The 19,833-nt window shown below is 35.3% G+C and overlaps 2 protein-coding genes across 8 annotated transcripts; both read left to right on the top strand.

The window, feature by feature from the left end:
- Positions 1-52: 52 nt before the first annotated feature.
- On the top strand, positions 53-3,237 carry gjb8 (gap junction protein beta 8). Its single transcript, XM_083536049.1, has 2 exons — positions 53-421; positions 1,264-3,237. Exon 2 carries the CDS (start codon positions 1,288-1,290, stop codon positions 2,086-2,088), a length of 801 nt encoding a protein of 266 aa, XP_083392175.1. The 5' UTR covers positions 53-421; positions 1,264-1,287; the 3' UTR covers positions 2,089-3,237.
- A 783-nt stretch (positions 3,238-4,020) lies between these two features.
- Positions 4,021-10,416, top strand: gja3 (gap junction protein, alpha 3). 7 transcript variants are annotated; one of them, XM_083537882.1, is made up of 5 exons: positions 4,021-4,241; positions 5,348-5,365; positions 5,702-5,743; positions 6,070-6,140; positions 6,302-10,416. In XM_083537882.1, exon 5 carries the CDS (start codon positions 6,337-6,339, stop codon positions 7,636-7,638), a length of 1,302 nt encoding a protein of 433 aa, XP_083394008.1. In that variant the 5' UTR covers positions 4,021-4,241; positions 5,348-5,365; positions 5,702-5,743; positions 6,070-6,140; positions 6,302-6,336; the 3' UTR covers positions 7,639-10,416. The 7 variants fall into 7 exon arrangements, with proteins under 7 accessions (XP_083394008.1, XP_083394010.1, XP_083394007.1 ...); XM_083537884.1 differs by lacking the exon at positions 5,702-5,743; XM_083537881.1 differs by lacking the exons at positions 5,348-5,365; positions 5,702-5,743.
- Positions 10,417-19,833: the final 9,417 nt, after the last annotated feature.

The raw sequence follows: 19,833 nt of genomic DNA on the forward strand, positions 1-19,833 counted from the left end.
AAGCACACTGTACAGTACTCCTTTTGTGGTGTATAGAATTTTTTTTTTTTATAATGTCATTAAGATGCTGAAGCATGTCTAATATCGAGCCATGTTAGTAATGTTAAGCTCCTATGTCATTTAGGAATTAGTTATATAACAGGCCTGTTGTTGGTGTACCCTGTACTGTAAATGATCCTTTACTATATATTAAGTATCACCTATGTTTTGTTATGTAAAGGCATTTGGGTTTAAAGGTATTAATGGTGTGTACAAGAGAACTGATAGCGAATCTATGAAAGAGCGATGGTTGAGGCTCCACCCCGAGAGTGCAGGTGCAGCCTGAGAGGCATTAAAGCAGAGGCGCTCACTCCGCCGCTCATTAACCCGCTTTCTGCGCTTTCTGAAGATGTGTGCGCTCTACTGAAGTGTCTATACACAGGTAAGAGAAAACTCAGTACAGCTTCTGCATTCTTATACTGCTTTCTGTTTGTATCAAACTAATAATGTATAAAAGCTTTAAACTCTGTTTTTCTATAACTTTAAAACCTTAATTCCTATTGGGGACCTATTTTCTTCAACTCTGAAAACTGAAAATTTAAAATAAAATGTTTTGTCACTTGTTTAAAAAAAACTAAAATAACATTAAATATAGAATGGAAGTGCAGAGTGAATTCGGCTTAACTGGGTTCATATTTGCGGATAAAATTTCTCCGATGTTTCTTTTATCCGGCAAGTTTCTCAGAGACGGGAAAGATATCAGACCGCATTTTATTTATTTATTTTGTATTATTTTTTAATTTCTTTATCTGAGAGTGTAAAACTTTTTTCGGAAAGTACTTAATCTGGCCCCATTTTATCAGTTCGAATTTTCCTTTAAAAGCATGACACACGTATTATGTTTAAAATTAAATATTCTATTCTAACAAGAATATTTTTTTATTTTGTTTCTATGCTTATTTTATTATCATTGCTTCATCTTCAGCACACACACACACACACACACACACACACACACAGATATATATATATATATATATATATATATATATATATATATATATATATATCTATATATATATATATCTGCTCTCCTTGCCAAAGAATTGCAGTCCCACAGTGCAACACCATAAAATGAATATATGTTATACATACAATTAACGCACATTTAGGTAATTAACCAGTCACTGTTAAAGTAATTGTTGTCTATGATTTCCAGAGAAAGAAAGGGAAGGTATCACACTAGTGTGCCTACTTGACATTTTATTTATTTTTTGCCCGCAGGTTTAGTGTTCAGCAGCAAGCAAGATGAGTTGGGCAGCACTTTATAGCCAACTAGGAGGAGTAAACAAACACTCCACTAGCCTGGGAAAGATCTGGCTCTCAGTTCTTTTCATTTTTCGCATCACCATCCTGGTGCTGGCCGCCGAAAGCGTCTGGGGAGATGAGCAGTCAGACTTTACTTGCAACACACAGCAGCCAGGTTGCAAAAATGTCTGCTATGACCACTTCTTCCCAGTCTCTCACATCCGTCTCTGGTGCCTACAGCTGATCTTTGTTTCTACCCCGGCTCTAATGGTGGCCATGCACGTGGCGTATCGCAAGCGTGGTGTCAGAAAAGAACTCATTGCATGCAAGGGTGACAAGGCAAAGGAGGAAGACCTGGAGGGTCTGAAGAAGAGACGATTGCCCATTACAGGCTCGTTGTGGTGGACCTACACTTGTAGCCTGTTTTTCAGGCTCCTCTTTGAAGCTGGCTTCATGTACGCCCTCTACTTTGTCTACGATGGCTTCCAGATGCCACGTCTTGTCAAGTGTGAACAGTGGCCTTGTCCAAATAAAGTTGACTGTTTTATATCGCGACCAACAGAGAAGACAGTTTTCACAATTTTCATGGTGGGATCTTCAGCTTTGTGCATTGTGCTCAATGTAGCAGAGCTGGTCTATCTGGTCATTAAGGCATTGATGAGATGCTTATCTAGAACCAAAAGGAGGCATTCATATGCCCACTCATCAGACATGTCTAAAGATGTGGCTCTTTTGCAGAACAAAAAGAATGAGGTGTTGCTTTCATCAGTCTCTGAGTCAATTAATAGCAAATCTGTATAAGATTTCTAGTGTTTTTCACAGGTTCAACTCGATTTATTTTTCCATTGTATGAACAGCGCAAAAATTAAAGAACATTAATGCAATTGTACTATTTCTGTAATATTCCAGTTTGATCTCTTGAGAAAAAGTATTAGGCGTTTGGTGATGAACGTTTAAACACCTTTAGTACTGGTTAAAGTGTGGCCTTGTTTTTATTTACCTTTTTTGTTTACACACTTGTATTCTCATTTGGGGAAAAATCAATGACCCCTAGTGGTCACTAAATACATTACATTTACCATGCCGGCTTGGTTATTCAGTGTGTAGATTTAATATTGTCTAAAAAAAATAATAAAAAAAAAATTTTATTGTCTAATCAGACAGACAGCTTAAAATGCTCTTATACCAATCCAGTCTTTTTTTGCAGGCAGCATAACTTTTGTAGACCGATTGGATGATATATTTGCAAAGAGTCTGTTTTGAGAGCATTTTTTGCTTACATTTTATCTTCAAATGCAGTGTTTTTTGTTTTGTTTTTTGTAATTTCCATGCTTGGTTAGATATCATATATTGGCACCAAGTTATATCTTATAGAACATCATGTTTTGCTTTAATCTGCATTTGTGCAGGTGATGAATGTGGTTTTTATATCTGCATAAACATTTATATAAAAGTTGCAATAAGCTGAAATAATTTGCCAATTGTATTACAAGCTGCATTTTTTTTATTGCATACGAAAACATTTGTTAATAGTTGTACGTTTTGCTGACCTTTTTACAACTTGCCTTAGTGAATGATTGTGTCTATATACTGTATTTTGTCAAATGTTTTTCAAGCTTTTGTGCTTTCTTCTAACCACAACAACAGAGGCTCACAGTGGACTGGAGGTTCCAGTATGGCAAGGTACATTATCACATCCCTGGTTTGTTTTCCCTTTTCTCAAAACACATGAAAAGCCTTTCATCAGTTGGATTGAGTGTTTTTGGGTTCAGGGAAAATCCAAAGCTTTATGCCAGTGGGCCTTAATGACTGTACAGATAAAAACGCTATAATGTGGAACTTGAACATGTGACAGTTTTTGCCTTGTGTTGTACAATTGCATACAAACCATTATTATATTTTATATAAAAGTGAGCAAGTCTGTGTAGCCTATAAAAAAATATTAAAAATGATCAAATTATTATAAAAAAAATACTTGCATGCTGGATGTGTGAGTATGATGGGTTTTGTTTCTCACAGACTGAAAAAACTAATTCCTAAGATCTTTGTTGAAGGGTCTGTGATTTTTAAATGATTAGCATCACATGGTTTGCAACAGTGACAGGCAGGTTTGGAGTATGTGTGTGTATGGAGCATTAATATTATATATAATCATCAGAAATCATAGTCATAAATCATCAATAAAAATAATCAAATGTACAACCAAATAACCTGAAGACACTTTTTCTCGCGAGCGCAGATAGTTCTGTTATTATAACATAAAGAGGTATGTAAACATGCCAGTGTTTGCAACAGTATGTATGTATATATGTATGTTTGCAGAAATAAATTCGATTTCATTCCGATTTATCTATTTTTGCTTTGAATTAATTTGCATATCCATGACATTGTTGCAAAATTTCTCTCGCCAACATTTCCTATTAACAGTTATATAAAATCCTAATAAGTCTATTTCTAATGTGTTGTTTTTTTATTTGTCCTTCAACTTATATTGGGACCTGCACTTAGTTGGATGTAGTTATTATGTGCGCTTTATTTCTATAAATAGAAAGGTATCCTGATATTCACCTGTTCAGTAAATGGCGATATGCAGACTTTAACACATGAACTGAAAATACTTATGACATTTTTATAGCAATTTTTTATTTATTTTTTTGTTGCTCGCGCGTGTGTGCGTGCGTGTGTGTGAGTGTGTGAGATAAAGCGCGTGTGGCAGGGGGCGTGGTCGCGCGCACCGGGGCTCCTGGCTCTCTTGGTCACTGGTGGTGGTGCGCAGTGAGGCAGGAGAGAGGCGCGATGGCCTGCAGTGGGACTCAGCCGCGCTTCACTAATCACCGACTCCTCACTCGTCTCTTCACTAAACATTAGATGGTTCCGCTCACATCTGACCTCGAGTCCACGCCTGAAAAAGTGTGTGCAAGAATGAACTGAGCGACTCGTTTCTTAACAGTTTGGTAAGCCGGGTTTGTAATTTGGGTTTGGGTGGGAGAGAGGGAAGAGGGGGGAGAGGGGGGGCATCTGCTCAGTCTAATGTTAGCATCAGTGAAATTCTGCAGCTCCTTTTGGCATCTCCAACTTAAAGAATGTCTAAACACATAGTTACTTTCTGAATCATTTTTAAGTCCGTGGCCTACATGGGTTTTAACCATGTTTAGTTGAATGCCACTAAAAGAAAAACTGATAGAAAAGTATGAAATAAAAAGTATTTATATTTCCGCCATACAGAAAGGGAACAAAAGAAAATCTAGCACAATCCGTTTGGACATAACGAGTTTCATCTCTACTGTGAAAAAGCTTCTAGATTCTTGGTATTATTGATTTATTATAATTTATTTTATATTTGATGTAAAGATTAAATTACCAAAACTACTAATGCTAAATTGTTGGCAAATGATTTTGTGGAGTCCAGCAATCAATTAAAACAAACAAAATAATATTGATTTATTTGAATACTGAATATAAATACTTTTATTTCTGCTTGTTTAGAAACAAAATATTTTACAGACAGAAAAAATAACTACTAGTAATAATACTATTACTACTACTACTACTTCCACCACTTCTATTATTAATAATAATAATAATAATAATAATAATAATAATAATAATAATAATTACAACATTGATTTAATATACACACTTACAGCTTTATTCGTTTATTTAAAGGACCCTGTTCTGTTCTGTTCTGTTTTGTTCTGTTCAGCTAAAGTAAACTAGATCTAAGCAGTTTTATTCCTTGCTAGACGAACGGTACTCAAGATCAGAGGTGTGAAAGTCTGCTTTGGAAAGATGTCTCAATTCACATTAGAAGCATTTCTAATGCAGTTCTTACTATGATTCACTTAAAATATTTAAGAACCACAGAATAGTTTTCGGAGCTTGTCAATATACAGTCTATACTGACACCAAGCAAGAAAATGTAAAAGAAAAAGTGAAATTAAAGAAATAAAGGTCAACCACTCCAAACCACAAACTGCTGCATGTTTGCATTATACATTGCAAAACTTAGTTGATAGATTTGCTTGTTGCATAGTTGATTTTATATCATATATTTTTTCAGCAATATTCAGAGACTTCTGTAAGTAACAAAGTGTTTCCCTGTATATTCTCAAATATATACATTTTCTATTCATATTTTCAATTTATTTTATTTGAAAATTGTTTGACAGACAACTATAAAATGTTGATGCTGATTCAGATTGAGATAATGATACTAGCGGATGGTGTTTGAGAAATATTTACAATATAGTAGTGTAAGTAAGGGGTAGGTATGTCATCATAATTATCATAATTGTGTAATATCTTTTGAAATTTACTAAATTCTATTAGTGCATATAATTCTGGGAGGAATGTCCTGTATGGCTCTCCACAGCAATGTCTATTCAGTGCGCTCACATGTTTTCGAACATTATAGTGTCGATCTCAGCACATACCTGCTGAGCAGTGAGGCGAGCAGGTGAGAGAGTAGTGCACTGTCTGTATGTCTGTGATGATATCCATGTGTGTGTGTGTGTGTGTGTGTGTGTGTGTGTGTGTGTGTGTGTATATATATATATATATATATATATATATATATATATATATATATATATATATATATATATATATATATATATATATATATGAGAGAGAGAGAGAGAGAGGGAGAGAGAGCATGCAGGAGAAGAAGAGAAAGTGCATCCCAAACTTATAATTACTCTTAATTACTAAAACTCTTTTAGGACAATGAAATTCTCTCGGATTCTTTTGGACTTGTTAATCTTTGTTTGTTTGTCTAAACAGTGACTGCTTGAACAGAACCACAATTTATGCAGAGATGGGAAATGCTATGTGAATTAGTGTGGAATGATTATGTAAGTCCAATTTGCCGAAATTATTCACTGTTTTTAGTATTAGCACAATCAGTTAAGTTTATGTTCAGCTCATGTTCATGTATAATTAAACACAGGTTCATTTGACTTTTTTTTTCCCTTTCCTGACTATTTTCCTCTCTCCTTGGGCATTTTCACTCCAGACTGCACTTTCTTTTTAGGTTAGAAATCGTGAAGCATGGGTGACTGGAGCTTTCTTGGAAGGCTGTTGGAGAATGCACAAGAACACTCTACGGTAATTGGCAAAGTCTGGCTGACTGTCCTCTTCATCTTTAGGATCCTGGTTTTGGGGGCAGCAGCAGAAGAAGTCTGGGGTGACGAACAGTCGGACTTTACCTGTAACACTCAGCAGCCCGGTTGTGAAAATGTTTGTTATGATGAGGCCTTTCCCATTTCACACATCCGTTACTGGGTGCTGCAGATCATCTTTGTGTCCACGCCCACGCTCATTTACCTGGGACACATACTGCACATCATCCGTATGGAGGATAAGCACAAAGAGAAGGAGGAGTTGCTGCTGAAGGCACTAGGACATCCTGACGAGAAAAACCTGTATAGAAATGGGGAGGGTGAAAGAGGAGGTGCGAAAAAGGAAAAAACACCAATCAGAGACGAGCATGGCAAAATCCGCATCAGGGGTGCCTTGTTGCGCACATACGTCTTCAACATCATTTTCAAGACTCTGTTTGAGGTGGGTTTTATTTTAGGTCAGTATTTTCTCTATGGTTTCAAGCTCAAGCCACTGTATAAGTGTGCACGGTGGCCCTGCCCCAACACTGTGGACTGCTTCCTGTCCAGACCCACAGAGAAAACCATCTTCATTTTGTTCATGCTTGTGGTGGCTTGCGTGTCCCTTGTGCTGAATTTATTAGAAATTTATCATCTAGGATGGAAGAAAATCAAACAGGGTGTCAGCAGTGAATACAACCCTGGGCAAGAGTCACTAGCCCATACTGACATGGTGGAGACAGGAGCCATGCCTGCTGCCTCCAGAACTGACCCTGCTAGCCTTTCCTATCCTCCCAAATATACCAGTTTGGCAGCAGGTAGTGCAACCTTCCTTCAGCCTGGGTCAGTTCCTGTAACAACAGAGTATAAGATTGATTCTTTGCATGAGGAGCCAAATTCTTTCTACATCAGCAGCAACAACCACAGGCTGGCTGCTGAGCAGAACTGGGCCAATTTGGCCACTGAACAACAAACCATGGAAAAGAAGGCCATTGGTCCCTCTACTTCTTCCTCCTTCTCTGCCTCTTTCTGTGATAACGAGCAGCGACCCAGAGACGTTGCAGCCGCTACCAGCATTCCCAGCTCAAGTGGTGGCCTTTTGAGTAGTGGGATGTGTGAGCCAGAGGAGACTCACGTCACCACTACGGTGGAGATGCACGAGCCACCAAGCATGTTTACTGAGCACCGGTGCATGAGCAGAGCAAGCAAAACAAGCAGCATTAGAGCAAGGCACAATGATCTGGCTGTCTAATAACCCTAATTGCAAAGCTGATGCAGGAAATGCAAAAAAACATAATGTGAAAATATAAATGAGAGTCAGGATTCTGGATGTTATCTAGGGGGATTAAACAAACATAAAACCCTGACAGCTGTGCAATCAGTGAGTTGTGGTGTTGATATATAGCACTTGAATGGTGTCTGATGTTATGTGGCAGTTCAGTGATATGATAAAAGAGAGCTTATTCAGTTCACGTTTTTTGTTAAAACATTGAAACAGTTCAATGGTAATATATGTACACCTGCTCATTAATCATGTAAACCTGCTCATTAATGCAATTATCCAATCATGTGGCAGCAGATTAAGAGTCTCATTAAGTGTTCATATTAGAATGGGAAGAACATTTATCTCAGCCACTTTGACCACAGCATGACTGTCAATGCTAGATGACCTGGTTTAAATATGTCAGAAACGGGAGATCACCTGAGAGTTTCGCATACAAGTGTCTCAAGAGTTTACATAGAATGCTGTAAAAAAAAAAAAAACTTCCAGTGAGCAGCAGATGTGCATGTAAAAATGGTTTGATGAGAATGTTTTGATTAGAATGAGAATGATGTGAAGCAAAAAAAAACCATATTGGCTTCTCTCCTATTAGACAAGGACAGATATCTAAGGCTACATTAAAAAATTGCAAAAAAAATTAGAAGATTGAAAAATGTTGGTAAGCCTGCACCCACCATAGCCTCAGATTTCACGTGTTAATTCTGGCGAATGTTGAACATGAACAGGCTTTGTTGTGACACTGGGATGACCTGAGATGCTTTTCTGCTCACCATGGTTGTAAAGAGTAGCTAAGTTTCTGTAGCCTTTTTGTCAGTGCAAAACAGTTTCAAACAACTTCTCTTCTGATTACTCTCAACAACAAGTCATTTCTGCATGCCTAATTGCAAAACACTGGATGACATTTGTTTTTCCACACCATTTTGTATAATCACAATTTCTTAAATGCAGCCGCTTTGGCATCACAACCTTTACCTTGTTCTGCCCCAGTTTATTGACTGTGATTGTATATGTGTATTATAACATCTGAGCATGAAGCTTTGGAGCGAAATCTTGGAAATATAAATCATTTACCAGACATTAAATCAAAAGCTTGGTATTCAGAATTGATAAGAGGCAATGATCTACTGCACTGTTTAAATAGGATATTTCATATAAAAGAGTTGGTTTTAAACTGATTGTCAGTAATACCAGTGGTCTTTTTCTTTTGTTTAATGGTTTCAGAGCTTCGATTTAATTAGCACTGCTACACAGTTTCAGTAGATAAAAATAACTAAATACCAATCTTTTAAACTACATTTCAACTTGTTTCTTCAAAAATCTTACCTATTGCTAAACCTAGTACATTATTCAGTCCTAGATCATTGAAATATATCAATATTTCAATTCAATGTACGATAAAATTACATTCAGGTTAAAATATATGGAACAGGACAAGCTTTTAGTTTTTAAATCTTTTACTGTAGAAGACCTGTTCATAATCTCTTGAAGCCAGCATCTGCCTCTGCATTTGATTTACACAGTTGAGATGGGATTGTTTTGTGAACTGACAATATCAGTTAATTGTAGTTTTCTGTCTGAATAAGAACACGTTGTTTTTTTTTGTTTTGTTTTTTTGCACAGTGTAACTGATCTATAAATTTGATGCTACACTTCTAGATTAGTTTGGAGAGTTTTAACATATCTTTCAGTTTGTCTTCAGATACACATGATAGTTTTACTGCATTTAATGTACAATGTAATGTGAATACAGTGGTACACATGCAATTTAACATTTCCTTTTGAGTTTATTTATGACAAAATGCTGTTTTTTTAAAAGGAATTGGTTGAAAACGATTTTTATTTCAGATTTTCTTATAGGCATTTTGTAATTGGGGAAAATGCTTAAAGACTTGTTACTTTTACGGTCCTACTCATTAGTGACTGCTGCAGCTGTTAAAATGTTTTATTATGAACCTGACAAATATGGCCATCACTCAGAACTAGTGAAAAACACTTAGACATTTAAAGGACTGAATCTCTAACTCTATCTTCACTACCTTTTAAACATAAACTTAAAATAAATAATTACAAAAATGATATATTAAAATAAAAGGCCTGATCAACACTTTTACTTATGGCAGCACTAAAAGCATTTTACTTTTATTAAATCAAAGCATTTCCAGATGTATGTAATTTATTTTTGCCCCACTGTAATGTACAATGTACTGTGTTGCTATTTCTTGGTCCTTAAAGTTTACATTTTAGTAAATATTTGAAGATTTGCACATATGAGTAAAACACACTGTTCAGTGAAAAAAAAAAAGGATCCTTAAAGGAAAATGTCTTAATAATATTGTGTTACAGACAGTATTTCTCAAATTAAATGACTTCAAATGGGGTTAAAACAATCTCGTAGGTTGCAGCCATACATTTAGCATGTTTTAGTTTTAAAACTGTTAGCCTTAAAGGCATACAAAAATGGATTCTACAAAGGTTACCACCAACTTCCATTTAAACCAGTAAGTACTATACTTAGCTGCAGCATTTTACTCTACCGTTCATTTGTAAATGATTGGATTATCTCATTCAGAGCAAGATTACTTTGACCAGTCAGGGAAATGAACCCCAAATATACACTCAGAACAGCAGCATATTTAAAAGAAGTGCCTTGAGATATACTTTCTGATATACAAACACGTTGATGTAAATGTACATTTACCTCAATTGTTTACAAAAATCTTACTGAATAAACTTTTTGTACAATACAAATTGATGTTCGACGCAATTTTTAAGTAGCCAAGTGATCATGTTCGGACTTTGAAGAACGGATTCAATGGAATGACACTGTCAAGGGAGATAGAACCTATCAGCTAATATCTAAGTGCATACAGAGTGAGGGATGAACTCCGAGTTCAAAAGCATTAAGTGCAGGTCATCACGCAGATGGCTATAGTATAGTATAGTACATTATAGTCAAAATATCTAAAAATATTCCTTGTTTGATTTTGTTCTACATAATAGCAGAAGTTATAGACATGCCATTTGAATACATCTTTTTAAAGAGCAGGCACTCATCAGCCTATAACTGTTAGACTTATCACTTCATGACATCAAATTCCACAAGGCGATGTGAGGGTTAAGGTCATCATAGTAAATTGGGAAGGAGGCAAATATGTCACAGTACTATCACACACTTTTCTCTTCACACATGTGCCAGCAAGTCAGTGAAATCAAGTAGCAAAAGTTTTAACATTGTATAACCCGACACAGGAAAATCTTACTTTGTACATTAATGAGCCTCATTATTTATACTCTTACAACCTGGAACTAAAATACACTTTATTAAAATTTATCCAACTGATAATTGTAAAATTCTCTTAGCTTTCTTGACCCTTATTGATGCCTGTTCATTTTGGCACAATTGGTCGAGCCATTTTAGATTAAACCTTGCTTTGTGTCTGAGCTATAGTAAGCTGAGCATCACTCTAACTCATAACTCTTGGTTATTTCTTTGACTAAAGTCCTTCTTTCCAATTCAATGTCACAGTAGTGCCATATTCTATTTAGCACTTAAAGAAAATCTAAAGTTTTGGATTTGGATAACAGTTTATCATTTTCTATTTTGTCCTGGACTTTTAAAAATAAGTTTATATATGTAAGTTAACCTCAGGCAACTTAGTGTAGTGTTATCAGTAATTTGAGTTTTAATAAATGATTAGTTTATCTAAGGTAATTTGGTTTTAAATAAGTATTAATTCATTTTACAGTAATGCACAGGATCCTTTGGATCTTTTCAGAACCTTTTTCTTATTCCAACTGCTGGAATCCATACTGTTATCCAATCTCTGATCATGTTATCTAATAAACCAGAGGATGCTCCTATACTGACACCCACCGCTTCTTTGTGCCGCTCAACATATGACTATGTTCTACATAGTTATCTGCTCACTCACATATAGTCATACAACAACTTCACTGGATTTAAATATCATAACCCAACAGAGAACAATACAAACAGAGAAATCATGAGCTGCTACTGCAAAATACATGATATTTCTTAGTGTTTTCAGTACTAGCCTCTCTTTCCCATGTTTCATGTGGTCAGTGTCTAGACACCTAGGAAAAAACAAGAGCCCACAGTTATTTTAAGACCGCTGGATTAAGACAACGATGTTTGTAGTAAAGAGTACTGAATCATAGTTCTTTCTATGCTAAATATTTTGCTTACTTTTCAAACGATGTATGAGAAACCATGAAAGAAAACAGGAAACCCCCAAAAAAATTAGGAAAGAGGGAAAAAAGTTCATTTAGAAAGAGAACAGTGAAGCAAAATTATCAATGTCGGGTGGGGGATAAGGACCTGAGCTGTGGATAGATGATGATAAGTAGGGGGTGTTATATTCAGTAGCTGCAGTGTGTCATGCGATGACCTGTCTGTTAGTGATAGCTATGAAGAGAAGTGTCCATGTGGGGCTGTGTAGCTCCAGCCCTAAGATTTAAACACATTGGAAGAACACAAGTTATTTATAGCTTTTAATCAACAAGCAAATTCAGTCCAGGCCCCTGCCTCCCTGTGTTTATTCCAGGAAAGCTTTTCAAATTATAAACCTTTTATCTGTACTAGTCTAAAATGTTCATTTATTATTATTAGCTTTCCTATAATAAAGATTATAGGAAACTTCAAAAGCCTATAATAGCCTATTATTATGAGCCTATTATATAATATTATTATTTAAAATCAGAATTATTTCTGATTCTGGGTTAAATCTGCAACCAGATACTACAAATCACTGATACTGCCTATCAGTTTCAAATCTAAAGGGTCCAATAATGATTTGTCAACATACTATGTATAAATAGTAGATGATGTCATTCATGTATAGAAAAAATAATGTATTAAAAAAATAAGGAAATTAAAGAATAAATTAAGGAACTTGCAGACAATGTAGATATACTGCATTCCTAATTTCATCTCAAACTCAACACTCTTGCTACTGGCAAGCAGTGATTTTGCTGTCCTTGGCAGGTCTGGGTGTGAATTTTGTAGCAAACTTTTTAACAAAGAATCCACTGCATTGTGTTTTATATGAAATGTATTTATCCACTGCACAGTAGAATGAATGGAGTAAATAGAGTGGTATGCTATTGCTGCTCTGAAACCATCAATACAGAACATTGTATTCAGCAGTCTTTGAATCTGTCCTATGCAAGACTTTTACAGTGAAATCATATTGAAAGTTGGTGATGATTTTTGGGGAATTAAGTTTTCGGGGGCCTCCTAGAATGTACACGATTCAACGATATCCTTATTAAATATTCCTAATGTAGTTGAGATACTGTTTTTTCTTTGTTACCATGAAACAGTTTGCTAAAGTTTTATTAAGAATATTGTATAATCTGTTACCCCAAGAAAATCCTCAAAATGATGCAGTGAAAATATTCTAGCTTTGTTAAACATATCAAATTATGAGTACATTTTATAAGAATACATTCGTCATGTCCTTCCTCATTTATGTTCTTATAAAGTTTTACTAATGTCGCTGAGATAATTTTCTTCTTTGTTATCATGAGTGTGCTAATGGTTTATTATAAATATTGTATAGAATAACATACACATGCACATACACATTTTACAAGAATGCTGTATTGTATGTTACCTTAACAGAAGTGGCAAAAGTACACACATCCTCACTTAAGTAGAAGTACAGATACTCATGTTTTAAAATACTTTAGTAAAAGTTGAAGTACTGATTCTACTGAAGTAAGGAAATATGGGCTGTGACATGAACTTAAGTAAAAAGTAGCCATTACTATCTATTTTAGTGACACGCTGGTAACTGAACCTCACATCATATTGATATCAGGGCTGTCAATCGATTAAAATATTTAATTGTGATTAATCGCATGATTATTGCATGATTATTACACATTATTTATCTGTTCTAAATTAAACTTTGAATAATACTTTCAAGTTTTTAATACTCTAATCAACATGGGCCTGGACAAATATAGATGCTTTATGCAAATGTATGTTTATTATTAGTCAAACCAAACTTAACATAGAGCATAAAGACAAAATATTCTTATAAATGTTTTAAAGTAATTATGGTGTTTTAAATAACGGAAATCATCGAAACACCAAACAGAACTTTTCCACACAGTGGGTTAATGAGATGATACCCTAGAAACAGTTCCTCTTTTAACTTTCATACAGATTCCATAATCAAAGAATATTCGTTTTTGATTTAAATTTTCAGTAGACATTTCAAGCTTTCTATACATATATTTATTATTTCTGTGAGGAAAGTATTTACTGAGATTCAGGTTGTTTTATTTGTGTATGTGTACGTGTCTGTGAAGAGAGACGACAGAAACGTCTGAGAGCACCCCCTGTCTATTTTCTTAATTTTACAAAAGCACAGCATTTTGTTGTTATTATGGGTGTATACAAATAAACATAGACCTTTTACAGATTCGAATTATGTATTGCTCTTATCTGTACGATCATAAAAAATAGAGTAATTGAACGTTTAGGCGTTTATTAGGAAAAAATGCCTCAGAATGTGCCGGTGCGTTTTTGCACCCCAGAGGGTTCATTGTGTGCATCATGGTGGATTTTGGTGTTTGATTTAATATAATAGAATAGCCTTTATTTGTCACATATACATTACAGCACAGTGAAATTTGTTCTTCGCATATCCCAGCTTGCTTGAAAGCTGGGGTCAGAGCGCAGGGTCAGCCATGATACGGCGCCCCTGGAGCACAGAGGGTTAAGGGCCTTGCCTTCAGCTTGGCGATACCGCGGCTTGAACCCCCAATCTTCCGATCAGAATCCAGCACCTTAACCACTGGAGATTTGAGACTCGGCATATCAGTAAAACTAATGTTTACTGATGAATTTTTTATTTTCAGTGGAGTAAAATTTTTTTATTCAGGTGATCAGATGTCTCTGCTCTGTCATGTTTACATCACTGACTCCCTCTGTCTCATCTACATTAGCTATACTTCTTGTTGCCTTCTGCATTGCTCATTGTTATCTTCATAAACTAGACAACTTCTGTGGTGTGTGAGAAAGAGGAAATGATACACCAGTGGCAGATTAAAAATGACAGGAAATCAGTTCATGGGCTAAAAATGGTGCACAATGAGAATAATTTTTTTTTACATTTAACCAAATATATTAAAACTAAAGTAACAAGCCTGTTTTGAAATGCATTGAGTGAAAGTAAAAAGTTGTCTGAAAGATAGTGTAGTAATTTTAACTGATACCAGAAAAATCTACTTAAGTACAGTAACAAAGTATTTGTACTTCATTACTTCCCACCTCTGTACCTCAAGAACATTTACAAAACATCCTTTAAATGTTAGTTAAAATGTGATATCTTTGTTTACACTTAACATTATAGGAACATTATTTGAAATAATAAAAAAAAACATCTTAAAACATTTTTTTAATATTATATTTAAATGTTTTTTTTAATATCAACCAAACTTGAATGGAATGTTAGCTAAAGTTTCCTGTTAGCAGTGACAGCATTTGCATTTGTTATAGCAGTTTTTGTTCTTGCTACTCTGTGTTCAATTTAAAATCTGGTCACATGCAATCAGTGATGTAATCAGTAAGTCATTAGAGTGATTCATTATAATGTCAAGTTGCACTACCATGCATCCTGTACATTTATGTAGCCATGGGCAATCATTTTTATGTCTAATATTGTTAATTTAAATGTTATTGATCTGAAATGCGGGAACTACCAAAAAGTGTTGTAACAAAAAATGTGAGAAATGCAGTTGTCAACCATTCTGGTCCCTCTCTGAACTGTGCAGTTGAACTTTCTTTTGCTCCACACACACACACACACACACACACACACACACACACACACACACACACACACACACACACACACACACACACACACACACACACACACACACACACACACACACACACACACACAGCAACCCTCCCTCCCTCACTCCCTCACCCACACTTTCTGTTGTTTTATATTTAAATGGTGAGGTTAGTTCATATGTGATTCTGAAAGGATTTATCAAATAGGAGCAGGCTGAATCGCCCCCTATAGTCTGCCCTTGTTTCAGCCATGGCTTGTCCCCAGTTGACCCTGCTGAGAGCAGCACTTTCTTTATGTGCCATGAAAGGTTTGGGGATTGAGCCCAGACAAAAAAAACCTATGAGGGTCAAAAAATGTTTTTACTCCCACCCGCCCTCATGCAAACCTGGCTGTGTGCTCGCTTTAACTTTAAATCAATAGAACAAGTTATTGAAGTCTGGCCAAAAAAAAGTGTTAAAACAGTGTACTAATGTACAAACACAATCATTCAGCTTTCTTATACTGTCTCTACAAATTCTGCACTCTGACACTGTGAGTCTCTCACCGATGTGAAGGACAACAGCTACCCCAGATCTGCATTACACAGGTACATTAACACCCCCCCCCCCACACACACACACACACACACACACACACACACACACACACTAACTCCACATTATTGATAAAAAATGCCTAAAATAGCAAACAGCTTTAAGCCTTTGATAAAGTAAAAACTTTATCACTGCACTACATATTACTGAACATTTAAGTTTTGCTTTTGAAACTGGATTGTCCATTTTGTGTTGTATTGTGAATGTGCTGGAGATTTGTGATGGTATCTCACACTTGCACATTGCTTTCACATAAACCAGAATTCAGCTACTTCTCAGGCTTACCACTTGCAATTCAGATATCAGTTGATACAATCCCCAGGTTAAAACGTTTTGGAATAAATAAATAAAGTCTGGACCACAAGAGAGAAAAAGACCAAATCAGCATTTAAGATGTAGAGTTAATAAAGAACCAAGTTTTCAGTTGTTGTATGGTGTGATAAAAGGATTTCTACAGTTTGCTAATGTAAAGAAAGGTATCTAAACATACCTAAAGTTTTTATTCTTTTTGCTGGAAAAACTCAGTGTGTATATTGTCTTTTAAAATTTGTTTTAGTGAGTACACAACAAAAAGACTTAAAGGTCATTTGTACACACCACATCAAGGTCACATGCCTGCACAAGCATTTCCACACCTCTTGCTCCTTCTTCACACACTCTTCAGCATTCCATGACCATCTATAAATAACACACAGGGAACTCAGAACACCATAAAGGTAACCAACGAGGTTGCAGTGTAACTGTATATTGAGTACAATATAAACATCACTGGCAGGTTTAATGATAATAGAACAGTTTGGTGATATCTTGGAACAGAACCCTTTAGTCCAACATATATACATCAGGTTTATTGACATTTCAATTACTCAAATGATTAATCAATGAATCTATCTAAATAGAAAAGAGTGAAAGAAAATACTATAAGACAAACGGTCACTTACATAGGAACAGTTCTGATATAAAAGCTTATTGACTTGATATTCTCTTATATTTTCTGAGATAATCAAATGTTATTTCTCTTTTCATAATATATTTTTACTGTTAAGCCAGGTGCTATAGCATATCTTAGATTGATATTTTCAGTTTAAAACAAGATGAGCTTTTAATGAAATTTTATTTGTACAGTGTTTTAACAATGGACATAGTCAGAAATAAACATACTGTGAATATACATTTAAAACATTAAAATTAGTCCCTATATATCTATTTATAATAAGCAACCCAGAGGTGACAGTGGCAAGGACAACTCCCTGAGATGGTATGAAGAAGAAACCTTTGGAGGAATCAGACTTGAAAGAGCTCATTCTCATCTGGGTGATACAAATTTATTACAGTTCCCATATTGTTCAATGATGGCCATTTAAATAGAAAACTGTTAACTGCAATGGCAGCCCATTTTTTCTTTTTTTTTTCTTTTTTTTTTTTTTTTTAAGTCCAGATCCATCCTAATGGTTCTTGAGTCAAAACTCTCCCCAGTACATGAAGGTACTGGGGAGAGTTTTGACTCAAGAACCTTTAGACTGTTTAAGTGGCAACATCCTCAGCTGCACTTAGTGGTCTTTAAATGCAGAGAACTCCATTTAGAGGAAGGGCATCAGAATGAATCACACAGGTCTGAAAAGAAAAAGGGACACGGTCACTGATACATCAGGACCATGTTTAATGAGAGAGAGAGAGAGAGAGAGAGAGAGAGAGAGAGAGAGAGAGAGAGAGAGAGAGAGAGAGAGGGAGAGGGAGAGGGAGAGAGGCATAGATAGAAATGAGAAACATACATTATTACAACAGATGGCTTGTGTCCATTTAGTGCATATTGTGTATTGAGTTGTGATGCATTCATGCATATCATTTTTATTTTTAAATCATTTACAGCTACCACAATTTACTCCTATTTTAATGACATTGCAGTAAATAATATTGTATGATTTTTCATCGGAAATAATTTTTTTTTTTTTAAACTAAGCAAACCTCCAACATTTCATTGCATATCCATGAGGTATTTCAGAGGTGATTAATATGGCATGATATTAAAGCCCATGCTAAACTTGAACTATCACAAGGCAAGGTCATTTAAGTTTATTTTTATAGCACATTTCGTAAACCAAGGTCATTCAAGACTCTTTACATGAAAGAAAATAAAAACAGAAATAAATATTACATGAATTAATATTATTTTATATTACTAGAATATAAAAATGCAGTAAAAAGCAAGTCTCAACTCAACCCTAACCATTGATCATATGTAGACACAAGAGAATATTAATGGGTTAAAAATGGCAGCATTTGGGGCTATTCTAAGATTTTGAAATTCATTATGTGTAGCATAAAAGCTTAATACTGTTTCACTGTGTTTACTTATGAGTATAGTTATTATTAGCTGTCTGGTACCTGTGTATTTTTGAGAGCTATGAGGTTTATATTCTTTGAGCATTTAAGGAATGTTATTGGTAGAAAAATGCTGAAGATGGAGCCACCAGGTAGGAGGAAAAGAGGAAGGCCAAGGAGGAGGTTCATGGATGTGGTGAGGGAAGACATGCAGGTAGTTGGTGTGAAAGAGGCAGATGTAGAGGACAGGGTGGTATGGAGACGGATGATCCGCTGTGGCGACCCCTAATGGGAGCAGCCGAAAGAAGAAGAAGAAGAAGAAGAAGAATAAAAAAATATACTGGGCTTATCCATTTAGTGATTTACAGAGTAAATGGAACACTTTATAATATATTATATAGTTCGTGTTTTAGATCTGAAGTGATCTTTTCTCTTTGTTCTGGGTAAAAATTCCTAAAGCACTATTTTGAACAAACTCTAGTTGTGTAACTGGAAAATTGATTTATAAAACTGCTACAGTACTCTGTTTACTAAAAATAATAGCAATAATAATTGGTTAGCTCCAAGTTTAGTTTTAATACATAATACATGAAAACACAACTCAATTCAAAGATTTAAGATAATAGAAGGCTGATTACTGATTGATGGGTTTAGGTATGTACTAACTTTGAGATGGTCTATTTTGGTGCCAACACATAAATGTCTGTTATTTAATTGAATAACATTTCATTTATTTATGTGCTTTACATAACAGAGCTCCCCCTCCCTCTCTTTCTCTCTATACATTATATACATTAAGCGGTATTATTCAGTGAGAGAGCAAAGTTCACTATATGGCCAAAAGTATTTGCACCTTCTCCAAACTGTTGCCACATTTGGTGGACACTGTTATACAAGATGTCTGTGTGCTGCACCATCATGGTTTGCCTTCACTGGATCTTGATTTCCAAGGTTCATGTGGAGAACTAAAACGGCCCGCATAGAGCCCGAACATCTCGCTGAATAAGCGCAAATCTCTGATTATATATTCGAAGATCTAATAGAAAGCCTTACCAGAAATTCAGGTCACTGTAACTGAAAAGGTGGGAAGAAATGCCATATTCAGGTCCTCATGTGTTTAGAATAAAATGTTCAACAAAGTCTACATACTTTTGGCCATAAATAGTGTTCTATATATAGACTGAAAAAAGTGGCCAATAAACTAATCTCTGAATGTTTGTGCATGTTCTATCTATCCTATGAGAAATAAAACTGCCAATGGATACAATAAATCACAAGAGTGGCAAACTACACTGCTCACAAAATTTACTCACCATATTGCTGTACAGCAATTTCAGTCTAGTCCAAATGTCCAAAAAACCCCTGGAACTCCTGTCCATTTTTATTAAATTATGTAAATACATATAGTGAAAATT

This window comes from Silurus aristotelis (assembly GCF_946808225.1).
Source record: "Silurus aristotelis genome assembly, chromosome: 3".
NCBI lineage: Eukaryota > Metazoa > Chordata > Actinopteri > Siluriformes > Siluridae > Silurus > Silurus aristotelis.

What these genes read in the sequence shown, in the direction of transcription:
- gjb8 (XM_083536049.1), top strand. Translation starts at nt 1,288, where the DNA reads ATGAGTTGGGCAGCACTTTATAGCCAACTAGGAGGAGTAAACAAACAC.
- gja3 (XM_083537882.1), top strand. Translation starts at nt 6,337, where the DNA reads ATGGGTGACTGGAGCTTTCTTGGAAGGCTGTTGGAGAATGCACAAGAA.